At 39.6% G+C, this 15,870-nt stretch overlaps 1 protein-coding gene across 3 annotated transcripts in view; it reads left to right on the top strand.

Moving 5' to 3' along the window:
- The window catches only part of SPIN1 (spindlin 1), an 85,450-nt gene that overhangs the window by 21,246 nt on the left and 48,334 nt on the right, over nucleotides 1-15,870 (top strand). For all 3 annotated transcript variants that reach the window (XM_012463436.3, XM_021671895.2, XM_012463432.3), the window contains exon 2: nucleotides 11,236-11,444. In XM_012463436.3, the coding sequence (XP_012318859.1) occupies nucleotides 11,393-11,444 (52 nt within the window). In that variant the 5' untranslated portion in view covers nucleotides 11,236-11,392. The remainder of the gene's footprint in view (nucleotides 1-11,235; nucleotides 11,445-15,870) is intronic.

The following is a 15,870-nucleotide window of genomic DNA, read 5'->3' as shown; positions in this document are numbered from 1 at the left end:
ACAGGCGTCATCCACTTGCCTGGCATACATATATATATTTTTTTGTTTTTTTAGATGGAGTCTTGCTCTGTTGCCCAGGCTGGAGTGCAGTGGTGCAATTTTGGCTCACTGCAACCTCAGCCTCCCAGGTTCAAGTGATTTTTGTACCTCAGCCTTCTGGGTAGCTGGGACTACGGTGTATACCACCACATCTGGCTAATATTTTAGTAGAGATGGGGTTTCACCCCATCTTTCATCTTGGCTCACAGGTGTGAGCCACTGTGCTGAGCCAAAGTTAAGGTTTTGATATTTATTTGAGACAAATCAATTGTGGGGTAGTCTTTGGCTCATCTCCTTTTATATATTTGTTGGAAACAGGTGCTCAAAGTTGCAAAGAGAATGAACACTCAAAAGATTTCTCAGCAAGGCAAATTTACTTCTGCAGAAGGGTTCTCCTCACCTCACTGCTGCGAGAGCACACTGAACAAAGGAGGGAAGGGGTTTTTATCCCTAATGCAGTCCCTGTTTCTTCTGTGTCCTGCCCCTGTTGGTTGCAATAGCCAATCTAAGCCACACTTGATTGGTTATTTTAAATCGGGACTGGTGGGAAGATTGGTTACAGAGCAGGTAGTTAGGAGCGAAGAGGGCTATTTCCAAATAAGGAAGAGATGTGAGTTAAAGATTGGGACTGGCAGGAGAAGTTGTTTACAGAGAGTAGCTAGGAGTGAGAAGGTACAAGGAAGTTGATTTTGAGAACAAAGAACAAGGAAGTTAGACTTTGAAGAGCAACCCATTATATCTGACATATTCATCAACAAATAATTGTTGATGGGGAATTCTGTTGAGCATTGTAGATGTGTGTATCATTTTGATACAGTCTGACTTAGATCAAAGTTAATCAGTTTCTACAAGACTGCCCTCACTTTGGATACCAACTGCAAACTTGAGGGGCTCCCATGTTACTTCCATTTCTGACTGAGTCCAAATGTGGAGGTTTCCATCACTGTCAAGTTTGAGAATTCACTTAGGATGACTCAACAAAACTCAAGAAAGTACAATACTGATAGTTTATTACAGCAAAAAATACAAATTGGGACCAGCCATAAGAAGTACATATAGGGAAAAAAAAAAAGTACGTATAGGATAGTGTCTGGGAAGGTCCCTGATGTGAAGTGTTCGTGCCCTCCTATGGAGACAGGGTGGATCATCTTGGCATATTCATGTGTGACTACATGCACAGAGTATTAACTAGGAAAGCTCATGTAAGCCTCTGTGTCCAGAGTTTTTATTGATGCTTCATTACATAAGCATGATCCATTGAATCATTGGCCTTGAGCTTGAACTTAATTCCTAGCTCCCCTCCCTGAACTTTGGGCTGCTATCCTGGAGCTCAGAGCCCCAACCTTCTAATCCCATGGTTGGTCTTTCTGGTTTGGCCAGACCCGCACCCCCACATCCTGAGACATCTTGTTAGCATAAACTACGTGCTCACCATGAATTAGGAGATGCCCTGTCCCTCGCAGGACATTTCAGGGATTTAAAGGGTACCAACTGGAGCTGGGAGAAAGGCCATCCAAGCTCTTTGTTACATCATAGTCAGCAATTCTGCTTTCAGTTTGATGCCTAGGGACCAGACCTAGTGATGTCACATGGCTGACCTGAGCTGTGCCTGAGCAACTGCGTGAGAACACTGTGTACTCTGTGCTGGTGGCAAGTCTAGTTAAGTGTCAGTTGATGAGTTTAAGTGATATTTTGAGGTCTACAATAAATGCAATGGGATGGAAAGATGTGATTTCTATTGTTGAGAAATTGGAAGTACTACTACTAATACTGTGGTTTGCTGCATACATTCATGATGGAAGGAAGTGCTGTACTTCAGGTAGAGGTTAAGAAAGATGATGATGAAATTTTTCTTCTGTCCTAATCCATGGTCCTTATAAAATCTGACCATATATTAATAATTGTATTAAAAATTGGTATTAAGATGTTTAGTGGTTTAGTGTGTTTAATAATTCTTAGATTGATAGGAGAATTTGGGGCTCTGAAGGTCTTCAGATCTCTACTTGGTATATGTGATAGCTGCTTTGCCAGTATCCTTAAGTAGCTGAACATTGTGTAATTAGCAATGCTTTATAAGGATTGAGATCTTTATTTTAATCTTTGAGGTTTTAGCTAAAGACATAGCCTACACCAGTGGGCCCTAGAACATTGTCCTTAGGTGCCATCCATTGTAACATTTATTTTTTGAGACAGGGTCTTACTCTATTACCCAGTGCAGTGGTGCCATCTTGGCTCACTGCAACCTCTGCTTCCCAGTCTCAAGTGATCCTCCCATCCCAGCCTCCCAGTTAGCTGGTACTACAGGTGTGGACCACAACATTTGGCTTTTTTTTTTTTAAATGTTTTGTAGAGATGAGGTGTTACCGTGTCACCCAGGCTGGTCTCGAACTTTTGAACTCAAGTGATCTTCCCACCTTGGTCTTCCAAAGTGTTGGGATTACAGGGTGTGAGCCCCACCCCACCCATTGTATCATCTTAAATAAGAATATCTAGTAAATTCTCTTAGTTACCTAGGAAGGTTTCGAGTTGTACTCTTGAGTGTTTTTTCTTTCCAGAGCTATAAAACCTAAAACCATTGACCCTTAAATTTTTGTTGTGAAAAATTTCAAACAGAAAAGTTGAAACAGGCAGTTAATACCTGTGCTCAACACCTGCATTCAGGAGTTGCAGATATGTTTCCATCCTTTTCCTTTTTTTTTTTTTTTTTAATTTCTGTTCTGCTAAACCATCCTTTCTTATTCTATTTTTATTTTGCTTATTTTTAGAGATAGGGTCTCATTCGGTCACCCAGGCTGGAGTGCAGTGTCACTTGATCAGAGCTCTTTGCAACATCAAATTCTTGGGCTCATGGGATCCTCCCATCTCAGCCTCCTAAGTGCTGGGACTACAGATGCACACCACCACAATTTTAAGACAACTTGTTGACAGCCCAAGCTTCAGTTTACACTTGACGTGTTTCACTATCAGTGCTCCTGATGTTAAGATTTGGGAACTCAGTATTTTTGTTTAAACAGTTTTAGGAATCTATTTTCTTTTTATTTATTTATTTAGAGACAGAGTTTCCCTCTTGTTGCCAAGGCTGGAATGCAATGGTGCGATCTTGGTTCATTTTAAACTCTGCCTCCTGGGTTCAAGTGAGTCTCCTGACTCAGCCTCCCGAGTAGCTGGCATTACAGGCATGCACCACTACAGCCGGCTAATTTTGTATTTTTAGTAAAGACGGAGCTTCTCCATGTTGGTCAGGCTGGTCTTGAACTCCCGACCTCAGGTGATCCGCCCATCTCGGCCTCCCAAAGTGTTGGGATTATAGGTGTGAGCCACCGTGCCTTGCTCTATTTTCTTTCTCTTTCTCTTTCTTTTCTTTTTTTTTTTGGAGATGGAATTTTGCTCTTGTTGCCCAGGCTGGAGGGCAGTGGTGCGATCTCGGCTCACCACAACCTCTGCCTCCTGGGTTCAGGTGATTCTCGTGCTTCACCCTCCTGAGTAGCTGGGATTCTGTAATTCCTACAGGCGCCTGCCACCATGCCCAGCTCATTTTATATTTTTAGTAGAGACAGGATTTCTCCATGTTGGTCAGGCTGATCTCGAACTTCCACCCTGAGGTGATCCGCCCACCTCGGCCTCCCAAAGTGCTGGGATTACAGGTGTGAGCCACCACGCTTAGCCCTATTTTCTTTTTATAAATAGTATTGTTCAGTGATAGTAGCAGGTAACAAATACTTTGATATGTAGACTCTACTTCCTCAGAATTACTGCTTTTATGTCTAAAATGTTGAAATATTCATGTATTAGCCTTATTGGAGACAATACATTGTTGTTGATTTTGTGATACCCTATTCCTTTATTGAAGCAATCTATGTGTTTATTTTTAAAATAGGAAGTTTTGACAATGCTAGCTGGAATCTGTGGTACCTTGACCAAATTATTTTAATGTCTGTGCTGCAGTTTTTCAATTTCCAAGATGGAATAGTTATAGTACCTACCCTCCTCATGGTTTTTGTGAGGAGTTCATGACACACAGTGAGTGCTTAGTAAGCAGTCATTTTTCTGATAAGTAGTTGGAGAATTTTCCGATATCCTTTGAGATTATTATAGAATGAGAATTTTGAGTTTCAGAATTTAAGTTCATGACATATTTTGACTATTATTTAGTAAAAGTGCAAGCCTGGATACGTAACTATATTTAATAAAGTTGGACTTAGCAGAGGACAATTCAGTATCTTTTTCCTCTTAATTTCTTATGAAAAATTTGAACTGAAATAAAAGTTCACAGAATAATGTTAGTGAATACTAATGTGCTCTTCACCTACATTAACAGATATTTTGCCATATTCATGTTGAATAAAAATTGTAGGTGGTGCCATTGTTTTGAGCTAGTCTCCTGCCTGCACTAGGCCACAACAGACCAGACTAAAATCTAAATGGAGCAACCCATGCTGAGGTTCCAGATCACTAAACTGAGGTGTTATCAGACCTTCCCAGAAATCAGGAGAGTAATAGCCTTAATTTCTCAAACCGGGCAGTTCCAATTGGCGTGATACTGCATTTCCCAATCAGTTATTTCTGTTATCCTGTTTTCTCTTTCCTTCCTTACAAGGAAAGTAACTTTGAAATGACCAATTCACCTTTTGTTCTGCCATCCTGAAATAATCAAAAGGATCATAGTCAAGTTTAAAAGTTTTACTCAGGCTGGGCAGAGTGGCTTACGCCTGTAATCCCAGAACTTTGGGAGGCCAAGGCGGGCGGATCACCTGAGGTCTGGAGTTCGAGACCAGCCTGACCAACATGAAGAAACCTCGTCTCTCTAATAAACATACAAAATTAGCTGGGTGTGGTGGTGCATGCCTGTAATCTCAGCTACTCAGGAGGCTGAGGCAGGAGAATTGCTTGAACCTGGGAGGCAGAGGTTGCCGTGAGCTGAGATTGCGCCATTACACTCCAACCTGGGCAACAAGAGTGAAACTCTGTCTCAAAAAACAAAAAAAACCCCAAAAATTGGCTGCGTGTGGTGGCACAGGCCTGTGGTCCCAGCTACTCGGGAGGCAGAGGCAGGAGAATTGCTTGAACCCGGGAGGCGGAGGTTGCAGTGAGCCAAGATTGCGCCGCTGCATTCCAGCCTGGGCAACAGAGTGAAACTCTGTCTCAAATAAACAAAAACAAAAACAAAATGAAAAAATTCAAGTGCAAAGCTGAGAGTAGCCAACTGGGTAACAGAATCCAGAGGAATGGAGCCAGCCCTCTGAAGCTGAAAAGTTTAAGGTCTTGCTTATTTGGTCAGAAAACAAATTTAACAGGATTGCCACATTTTCCATACAAGGCTGGTTTATGAATTGTAGCAATTTGATTAGTTACAGTTCTATTCTTTTTCCAATTTAAAAGAGTTTATTTAACATTCCATCTTAGTATGGTAGTCTTGAGGTCTATGTGTAAGAGAAGTAAGAGGGAAGTTAATCTGTAATGAAGATCAAGTTTAGAGGGATAGGGGTTGTCTTTGGAGCCCTTTAGTCTTTTACAACATTTTACAGAACACTGTAGGTAAAGAGGCTGATCTATAATCAGAGGACTAAAGTCGCCTGTCATATGACTCAGGTCCCATAATCACATTTCTTTAAGACTGAAAATAATTTAAACTTGCAGTAGATTTGATTTTGAATTATTTTCCCAGTTCTTTGTTTCTGCTTTCTTCAGGCCTGTTCTGTCTATACAAGGAGCCTCTGCTCTGCCCACTGGAATGCTCATTCTGTTTTATGGAACAAAGCGTTGTTTGATTCTAGAATCGTAAATAAAGCTGTTTTAGATCCTTAAACCACATTATTGTAATTTTGTCTTTTGATACTTATGTTATCTCTCATGTGTGTATTTTCTTCCCCTGAATCATTTAAAGTTAACTTACAGAAATTGTGAGTCTTCCTCTTTAGATATTTCAGCATGTTTCTCAAAAGAATATATTCTCAGGCATAACCACAACATCGTCATCCTTTTAAAATGTAATGATAATCTCACAGTATCTATTATTTAGTCTACGTTTAAATTTCCCCAGTTGTCTTAAGATTGTGTGTGTGTGTGTGTGTGTGTGTGTGCGTGTGTGTGTGTGTTTATGCAGGGTCTTACTCCGTCGGCGAGGTTAAAGTGCAGTGGCTCCATCATGGTTCACTGCAGCCTTGACCTCCTGGTCTCATGTGATCCTCTTGCCTCAGCCTCTTGAGTAGCTGGTAGCTGGTACTACATATGTGCACCACCACAGCCAGCTATCCATACCATGTTGATCACTTCAACTCCTAGGCTCAAGTGATCCTTCCAAAGGATTAGGATTACAGGCTTTAGCCACTTTGCCTGGCCTTAAGTGTCTTTGGTAGCTTTCACCCACCTCTCCCCACCAACCATGTGTTTAGGGTTTATTCATTGTCTTATTGTTGAGTCTCTTTTAGTCTAGAGCAGTATGTCTACCATTTTTCTTTTTTGACATTGACTTTTTGAAGAGTATGGCCCACTTTTCATGTACAAACTCCACCTCTCTTTCTTTTTTTCTTTTTTTTTTTTTCCGAAGCACAGTCTTTCTCTGTCCCCCAGGTTGGAGTGCAGTGGCGTGATCTCAACTGACTGCAACCTCTGCCTCCAGGGTTCAAGCAATTCTCCTGCCTCAGCCTCCCGAGTAGCTGGGATTAGAGGCACGCACCACCAGGCCCAGCTAATTTTTGTATTCTTAGAGACGGTTTTTCACCATGTTGGCCAGGCTGGTCTCTAACCCTTAACCTTGTGACCTGCCTGCCTCAGCCTCCCAAAGTGGTGGGATTACAGGTGTGAGCCACCACATCCGGCCCCAAACTCCACCTTTCTAATTTGTCTGTTTCCTCATGGTGTTGTCTAACTTGCTGCTTCTGCATCACCTGTATTTCCTATAAACTAGAAATTATATCTGAAAGCTTGACTAGATTTTTTTGAATATATGTATTTTGTTTGTTTTAGTGATGAGGTTTCACCGTGTTAGCCAGGATGGTCTCAATCTCCTGACCTCGTGATCCACCTGTCTTGGCCTCCCAAAGTGCTGGGATTACAGGTGTAAGGCGCGGTGGCCGGCCTTTTGAATATATTTTATATTGCCACACCTCACCTGGAAATAAAAAATTTTTGACAAGAGTAGTACTTTATAAGTGATGTGGTCTGCTTTGTATCATATCACATTAAGAAGTGGATGAAGCGAGGTTGATTCCCTTTTAATGATGCCAAATTGTTTGATCTTTCAATTCCTTGGTAGTATAGGCCAAGATTGCTCCATTGTAAAGCAACATTTTCCTCTTTATAATTAACAAGTAATCTCTGGAGCAATCCTTTGATACCATACAATTATTGTTCTCCAGCAACCTTTCTCCTGATGGTTTTAGCAACTTCTGATGGGTCTCTGAATGCAGGACTTTCTTCCTTATAATTAAGCTCCGTTTGTCAATAATTCTTCATAACACTTGAAGAAATATTTTATAACTTCTGCTAACCTAGAAGTAATACTAACTCTGAATTTGAAAAATGTTGTTTCCTTCAGTTTTTATTTACGAAGTTACTTAGTAGAATAACTTAAGGTCTTTAAAAAAACCTGAGCACAGTAAGTTTAGCCTTTTCCAGTCAAAGTAGAGTGGGATTTGTTTTAGGAAAGCTTTAGTTCATCTGAATTTTGAAAGCCTTACATGGCAGCTGTTAAAACCAGGGTTTCATTAGTTAGCACTCAGTGTTTTCTTTTTGATCTGTTTCTGCATTTCTTTCTGGTCTTAACAGGAGTCAGGATAAGATCAGGTGGTTGAAGTATTTATTAATTGCAACTCAAAAAAGAGAAAGGACTTTTTTTTAGACAACATCTAAACATGAGAGAAGGACTCTTTTTTTTGAAACAGTCTTGCTGTGTTGCCCAGGCTGGAGTGCAGTGGCATGATCTCGGCTCACTGCAACCTCTGCCTCCCTGGTGCAAAGCCTCAGCCTCCGGATTAGCTGGGATTACAGGCGCCCACCACCACGCCTGGCTAATTTTTGTATTTTTAGAGGAGACGGAGTTTCACCATGTTGGCCAGGCTTGTCTGGAACTCCTGACCTCAGGTGGTATGCCCACCTCGGCCTCCCAAAGTGCTGGGATTACAGGCGTGAGCCACCGTGCCTGGCCAAGGGAAGGACTCTCATCTGGAATTTTGCGTTCTTTTTTTTTTTTTTTTTTAATTTTGCGTTCCAATATTGTTTAAATAGCTACCTTGTATCCTTCACCCACTGCAACTCTTCCTTCAACTCCTGTTTAAAAAAATCTTTGGTTTATTAACAAGTTCAACTTGAAATTTTTATGAAGTGGAAAACAGCAGAAAATATTGCTAAGATAAGCTTAAATCTGATAGTGAGGAGGGTGCATAGTTCAGAATATCAGTAAGTTGAAATTTTCATTTGGTCGAATGAATTTGTTAGGATAAATTGATTTTATGTAGTTAAAAAATTTCTTTAATCTGGCCGGACACAGTGGCTCATGTCTGTAATCTTAAAAAAAAAAAAATTTTTTTTTTCTTAGTCTTTGAAGTAGTTCTGTAAAGAGCACAGAAAGGGAATGGAGTCATGGGATGTTTTTTAAAATTTGGAAATACTACATTACTTTTTTTTTTTTTTTTCTGTGACAGTCTTACTCTGTTGTGCAGGATAGAGTGCAGTGGTGTGACCTCAGCTCACTGCAACCTCCACCTCCCAAGTTCAAGCAATTCTCCTGCCTCAGCCTCCTAAGTAGCTGGGATTACAGGTGTGCACCACCATGCCTGGCTAATTTTTGCAGTTTTAGTAGCTACGGGGTCTCAAACTCCTGGCCTCAGGTGGTCCTCCTGTCTCAGCCACCGCACCCAGCCTACCTCTTGTGTATATATATATATTTTAAATAAAAAGCTCTTGATCTTCATTATTCTTGCATTTTTTTGAGATGGGGTCCCACTCTGTCACCCAGGCTGGAGTGCAATGGCACAATTTTGGCTCACTCCAACTTCTGCCTCGCAGGTTCAAATGATTCTCCTGCCTCAGCCTCTCCAGTAGATGAGACCAAGGACACACACCACCACGTTTGGCTATTTTTTTTTTATTTCTCTTTTGTGGAGACAGGGTTTTGCCATGTTGGCCAGGCTGGTCTTGAACTCTTGAGCTCAAGTGATCTGCCTACTTTGGCCTCCCAAGGTGTTGGGATTACTGTTGTGAGCCACTGCAACTGGCCTTTACATCATGTGTTGTATGCTGATGGGACATGCTAGTGGTAAATGTATACAGAGGAAAAAGGATGGGATTGGTTAGGCAAGTGACGTGGTTGAACATGGCTCAGAGATAGTGCATCTTTTATTATGGAGACAAAGGGTACTGATTAGTTAGTCAATTTGCTGGTAAAGTGATGAGTAGTTATCTTTGCATTTGTTTTCATAGCCAATAGCAAGCCTATCTGCTTAGGCTGTGGGTATTTGTTGAATGCTCATGTGAGATATGAGATGACAGATTTGAAGTGAAAATTTGTATGTTTTTCATCCATGTTTAACTGCTTTATGTTGTAAGTACTCTAGGAAGGGATTTGGGTTTGGGTTTGCTACACAACAGTGACAGGAAGAGAAGGGTAAGAAAATTGAGAAAGTCAGTGGAATAATAATCATCATGATGTGATTGACCATCCATGAAAACTTAAGCAGAGTAATGAGGGAAGTTAGTCCCTGAGGAGATAATGCGATATTGGAAAAACAGTAAAGCCGTAGATAGGTGGTACTGGTGGCATCAAATAATTGTTGGAATGGGAGTGTCAGTGTAAGAAAACTAGAATGATGAGAGTTGGTTTGAGTGTGAAATAATGGTTTTGGGGTTATTACAGTTATTGTTGATAAAAAGGTCTATGTTGGGACTGTGAGAATAGATGAAGTATAGGGTAAGTGGGTTGAAGGGAGGGTGTCTAAAGAACCAAGGGGGGAGGTTGAATGGATCATATGTATGGATATTGAGATTGCCAGGAATGTTAATGGGAATCATAGGAGGAAAAGAAGTAAACCAGATACCATAATCTTCAACAAATGTGTGTAGATGACTGGAAGATTAACAGGTAGAAAACTAACAAAAAGGGATAGCTGTTATAACTAGTGTTATGGCATGTGCTTCTAAGGTGAGGATTTGAGGTAGGAGAGATTGTGTTAGGGTGTACGAGGAGAAATATAAACAGCCACCTTTTGGGGGAGCTATTGGCGGGTAGGGTCATATGCATATGTTAAGAAGTATGTGGCCAAAGCACTTTACCTTCTGGAGAGGTTTGGGCAGGCAGGGAAGAGAGTCATAGGGGCCCATTAGATAGGTCTGAATGGGAAGAGAGTTGAATGAGGGAAAACAGGGATACCAGATTTGATGTGGCAGTTGGCTAGGCTCTCAGGGGAAGGCAAGTAAGCAACCAGTTGTCCTGATAGCCTTCATCTTAGGCATAGTCTCTGTAGATCATTGAGTAGTGAGACAGACCTGCTATATCTCTAGGAACTAAATTTGGCTTAAAAGATAATTTGCTTCCATAAAATGACTTTAGCATTTACATGGGTGAGGAACTTTCTTTGAGGCATCTCCGGAATTCCTGGACCTTTTTCTTTAGTTTCTGGAAGCTTGTGAGCAGAAAGGGAAACACAGAGACTTGTTGGCTATAATTCTTTCTTTTGTCCAAGACCCTGGACTACTGATCTTCAGCCTCGCTGTTGCTCTGTCTTGAACATGATTTCCTGTGCTGCCCCCATGGTGTCCCTTCCACTCTTGCTTTCCCAGTGACCTCACACCCCTGTCACCCACCCCCATAGTCTGGTTCTTTGTATCCATCAGAGAGATGGGCCATGCTGTCTAAATCTTCTGTGAGGTTCCAACATCCACCTTTTTCTGGTTTCTAGCAGCAGGATGCTTTAGGATAATAATGGGGATGCCAGACAACAGCTGTATTGTGTTCCAGTTGATGTTGGAAGAACTTTACTTTTGGGTCTTGCACTTGTCTCAGGCTTCTTTTTTTAAAGAGTCTATTGCCTCTTTTTCTCCTTTCTGTTTTGCCATGTCCTGAGAAACCAGGTCTTAGGAAATAAAGTTAATTGCTTTGGGACAGCAAATACTTTTGCTTAAAATTTTATGTTTAAAGGCTCACTAGGCATAATTTGCTCTCTTGATGCTGTAGTAATGAACTGTTTCACTATTTTACAGAGTGCTTGTGATTTCACCTATTTTTGCTGAACTTGTAAAAGAGACACTTGGATGGTGGATTAACGAGAACATAACATTCTGTGAAAAATTTCAAATTGGAGAATATTGAATTTTCACCCTAGTCCAGCAGCTCTGCTGCTCACTTAAATACAGATGAATGAAGACCCCATTCGGAAAGACACCTGGCCAGCGGTCCAGAGCTGATGCAGGTAGGCATTGTGGTTGTACACATACTTTAATACAATAAATTTCAAATAAGTGTAAAATTGGGTACTTTCACATAATAGCTAGTGAAAAACTTTGTCCTTTCTAGTATTTTATACACGCATGCATATGTTAAGCAGATTTAAGTTTCTTGAAAAGGAGGTAGTCACACAAAATTTTTGTATAATCCTCTAGTAAGTTATAAATGTCTAGTAAATTTAGCAAGTGAATTATAAATACCTGTTAATAGGATTATAGTGAAAGGAGTTATTTCTTTTGAAAGAGTTAAAGTGAGGTGACATGAGTTGGATTTAGTGAGGTTTAGTATATTGAGAGTAACTTTAAGGAAGAAAGATAAACTTGGAATTTCTTGTGTTTATTTGAAAGAACTTCACTGGTGTGGAAATTTTTATAAAAATTACATTAATTCTTATTTTTGTGGTCTGTAGTTGATACAACTTGAATAAAAGTTAATCTTTGCCTAATTTTTAGTTCCCCCAAAATAAAGATAAACAGAATTTTATAGGATACCCTATAAAATAGGTAAGTCATACTTTCTTTGTGACTTGAAAACATTCTTCTCCATTTCAGACATAGATTTGAATGTTGAAAACAGTCTGTCATAACATGTTAGGGTTCTTTGACAAATGAATCAGAGAATTATCCTAGAAAAATTATTATTAATAGTATAAACTTGTTTACATGATTTAGAACAATTTCTTTTATTTATTTATTTATTTATTTATTTTGTTTGTTTTTCCCTAATACAGATTTTGGTAATTTTCTTTTATTTACTATAGTAGTTGGAGTTCCTTTGTAGAAAAACCACAAGAATTAAGATTTCTAAGTATCCCTTATCTTTATTTTAGCTTCTCTTTTTTTTTCCTTTAAATTTTTAAAATTATTTTTAGAGACAGAGTCTCACTATGTTGGCCAGGATGGTCTTGATCTCTTGACCTTGTGATCTGCCCGCCTTGGCCCCCTAAATGCTGGGCTTACAGGCATGAGCAACCGCGCCTGGCTCTTAGCTTTTCTTTTTGAAGATAATATTCATTTAAATATTTAATATTTGTCAGTAAGATTAATCTGGGCTAGTGATGACTGAAGTTTAAGGCATCTGAGAGCTTATTCAGAATCCTAGTCCTTATTAGCATATAAAGCTTGACACATTGTTTAGTCCTCTTGAGCCTTAGTTTTTCTCATCTAAAAAAAATGGGACACTTTTTTTTTGTTTTGTTGAGAGAGAGTCTTGCTCTGTTGCCCAGGTGATCTTGGCCCAGTGCAACTTCCGCCTCCCGGGTTCAAGCGATTCTCCTGCGTTGGCCTCCCTAGTAGCTGGGATTACAGGCATGTGCTACCATGCCTAGCATTCATTCATTCATTTATTTTGTATTTTTAGTAGAGTTGGGATTTTGCCTTGTTGGCCAGGCTAGTCTCAAACTCCTGACCTCAAGTGATCCTCCCACCTTGGCGTCCCAAAGTGTTGGAATTACAGGCGTGAGCCACTGTGCCTGGCTAAAAAATGGTACTATTTATTCATGTACCTATTGGGGTTAAGGACTAAATGTCCTGTGAGTCAAATGTTTAGGTAGGTGCCTGGCACTTTTAATACTGTTGTTATTGTTGATCATAATGTTTACAATAAAATATTTTTATTTCTTCTCATTAATTGAAAGAAATGCTGTCAGGTGTTTATTGATTGGTGAAACCTCCCAGGTCTCTGTCATTTGAAACTGTAATTCCTTTTCCAAAGTTCATTTATGTACAGCATACAGCATACAGCAGTCCAAATTCAACATTCTTTCTTTATTTAAATTTCCGTTTTTATTTTGGATTCGGGGGTAAATGTGCAGGTTTGTTACAAGGGTATATTGTATGGTGCTGGAGTTTGGGCTTCTATTGATCCCGTCACCCAGATAGTGAACATAGTAGTTCTAGCAGGCAGTTTTTCCGCCCTTGTTACATCCCTCCTTCCCTTTGGAGTTCCCAGTGTTGATTGTTTCCATCTTTATGTCCATGTGAACCCAAGATTTAGCTCCAGCTTACGAGTGAGAGAATATGCAATATTTGATTTTTTCTTTTTGCATTAGTTGATTTAGGATAACGGCCCCTAGCTGCATCCTTGTTGCTGCAAAGGACATGATTTCATTCTTTTTTATAGCTGTGAACATTGCTGTTTTCTTTATCGATTTTGAAGTCATCTTCCTAGGAGGATAGCTGCTGAGTAAGGTGATGTGTAATATGGTTTAAGTAACTGAAGGAACTAAACCAAGAGGTCTTTTTTTTTTTTAAGGAGATTGTTAATCCTAACAAGTACTTTGATCTTACATTTTCTTATTCTTTGATATTTTTTATAGCATATGGCATAGGCCTAAAGCCAAAGTAGGTCTGTGTGAATCCTAGTTGACCTGTTAGATATTTTAGCATAAGAGACCGTGAGGTTATTTTTCAGTGTTGTGTAATTAAGAAGATACAAGAAAAATAAACCAAAGTGCTTTTTCCTACCTGTTCTCTCTCTTTTATTATTATTCTTATTTTTAAAAAAAGAGACAGTGTCTCTCTCTCTCTCTCTCTCTCTCTCTCAAATAGGCTGGTGTGTGGTGGTGTAATTATAGCTCACTGCAGACTTGAACTCCTGAGCTCAAGCAGTCCTTCTGCATCAGCCTCCTGACTAGCTGGGACCACAGGTGTGTGCCATCAAGCCTGGCTAATTTTTTTTGTAGAGGCGGGGTTTTGCAATATTGCCTGGGCTGGTCTTGAACTCCTGGGCTCAAGCAATGCTCTTGCCTCAGCCTCCCGTAGTGTTGGGATTACACTCGTTAGCCACTGTGCCCGGCCTCCACCTATTCTCTTATGTAATTCAGTACAACACAGCACCTCTGGTCACCCAAATGTGGGAAGGGGAGGAGTTGCTTCCCACCAGCAACCAAGCAGTTCTGCAGCAGACAACATTTCACTTCAATCCATTTCTGATACTACCAGGAGACAAAGCTATTGGGGAGTTTATGAGGTCAAGTTTATAAGAAATTTAAGGAAATAGAAAAAAAAAATCACTAAACTCCAGGAAAAGCAACCTGTTGTACCAAACAAAAAAAGTAATTATACTACATTACAGTATTCAGTATATTAATTCTACTAGAAACAATACATACAATTTTAGCCAAAAACATTATTAGAAGGCTAGTAGGAGGGGAAGAGCTAAAATCCTCAAGTCAATTTGTAAGAGAAATTCATATACTCTTATTATTTATAAATTTGGAAAAGTAAAAATAAAAATGAGTTAAAAATCGTTACCTCTAGAGTACCTACCATTTTTTGTTATAAGCCATTTAGCACTACTTCATATCTTCAATTACAAACTTTTATTAATTTGATAAAAATAAAATCAACTTTTTTAAAAGAAAAAGTTCTTAAAATGGCCGGGTAAGGTGGCACACACCTATAATTCTGGCACTTTTGGAGGCCAAAGTGGGCGGATCAGTTGAGGTCTGAGACCAGCCTGGCCAACATGGTGAAGCCCATCTCTACTAAAAATACAAAACTAGCCGGGTGCAGTGGTGGGTGCCTGTAAACCCAGCTACTCGGGAGGCTAAAGCAGGAGAATCACCTGAACCCAGGAAGCAGAGGTTACAGTGAGCTGAGATCATGCCATTGCACTCCAGCCTGGGCAACAGAGTGAGACTCCATCTCAAAAACAAAAAACAATGTTTTTGGCTAAAATTGTATGTATTGTTTCTATTAGAATTAATGTATACATACGGAATACTGTAATGTAGTATAATTACTTTTTTTGTTTGGTACAACAGTTTGCGTTTCCTGGTTAGTGATTTTTTTTTTTCTATTTCCTTAAATTTCTTAGAAACTTGACCTCATAAACTCCCCAATAGCTTTGTAAGACCTTTCTCAGCATAATTTCTTGCAAAGTCAAATGTGATAATTCATGTTAGATGTTTTTCTAGCATCTTTTGTTTTTTTCTAATTTGTGTTGATTGCTGTCTAGACTGATGCAACATTGCCATTCTGAGAATTCCTTTTTTCTCTCTTTTGTGTTGGATTCTCCTTGTTTCATGAATGCCATGCCTTTTGTTTTTTGGTTGGTACTCTTATCTGGGTGAATAGGCAATGAATGAATTGATTGCTAAAGCTACAAGTAGGGTATATGGTAGTTTGTTCATACCTTTTGTGTGTCTTTGAAATTGTCTATAACAATCTTTGAAAATGCACATAGAAGATAGTATTTTCAGACTTTGTGTTGATATTGTCTTTATTCTACCCTGATGGTTCGTCCTTTTGTTGGTTAAGATTCTAGATTGGAAATACTGTTAAGTCAAAATTTACTCTGTTTCTTGTCTTTGAGTTTCCATTGTTGCTATTTAGGGAACTTGGGTGACATTTTTATTTCTTATCTTTTGTGTGTGTCCAGTGGGTTTT

This window comes from Aotus nancymaae, unplaced genomic scaffold, assembly GCF_030222135.1.
Source record: "Aotus nancymaae isolate 86718 unplaced genomic scaffold, 86718_ANA_hifiasm-v0.15.2.pri h1tg000041l, whole genome shotgun sequence".
In the NCBI taxonomy this organism is placed as follows: domain Eukaryota; kingdom Metazoa; phylum Chordata; class Mammalia; order Primates; family Aotidae; genus Aotus; species Aotus nancymaae.
The sequence above is the reverse complement of the archived record's forward strand: the minus strand, read 5'-3'. Positions and strand labels throughout refer to the sequence as shown.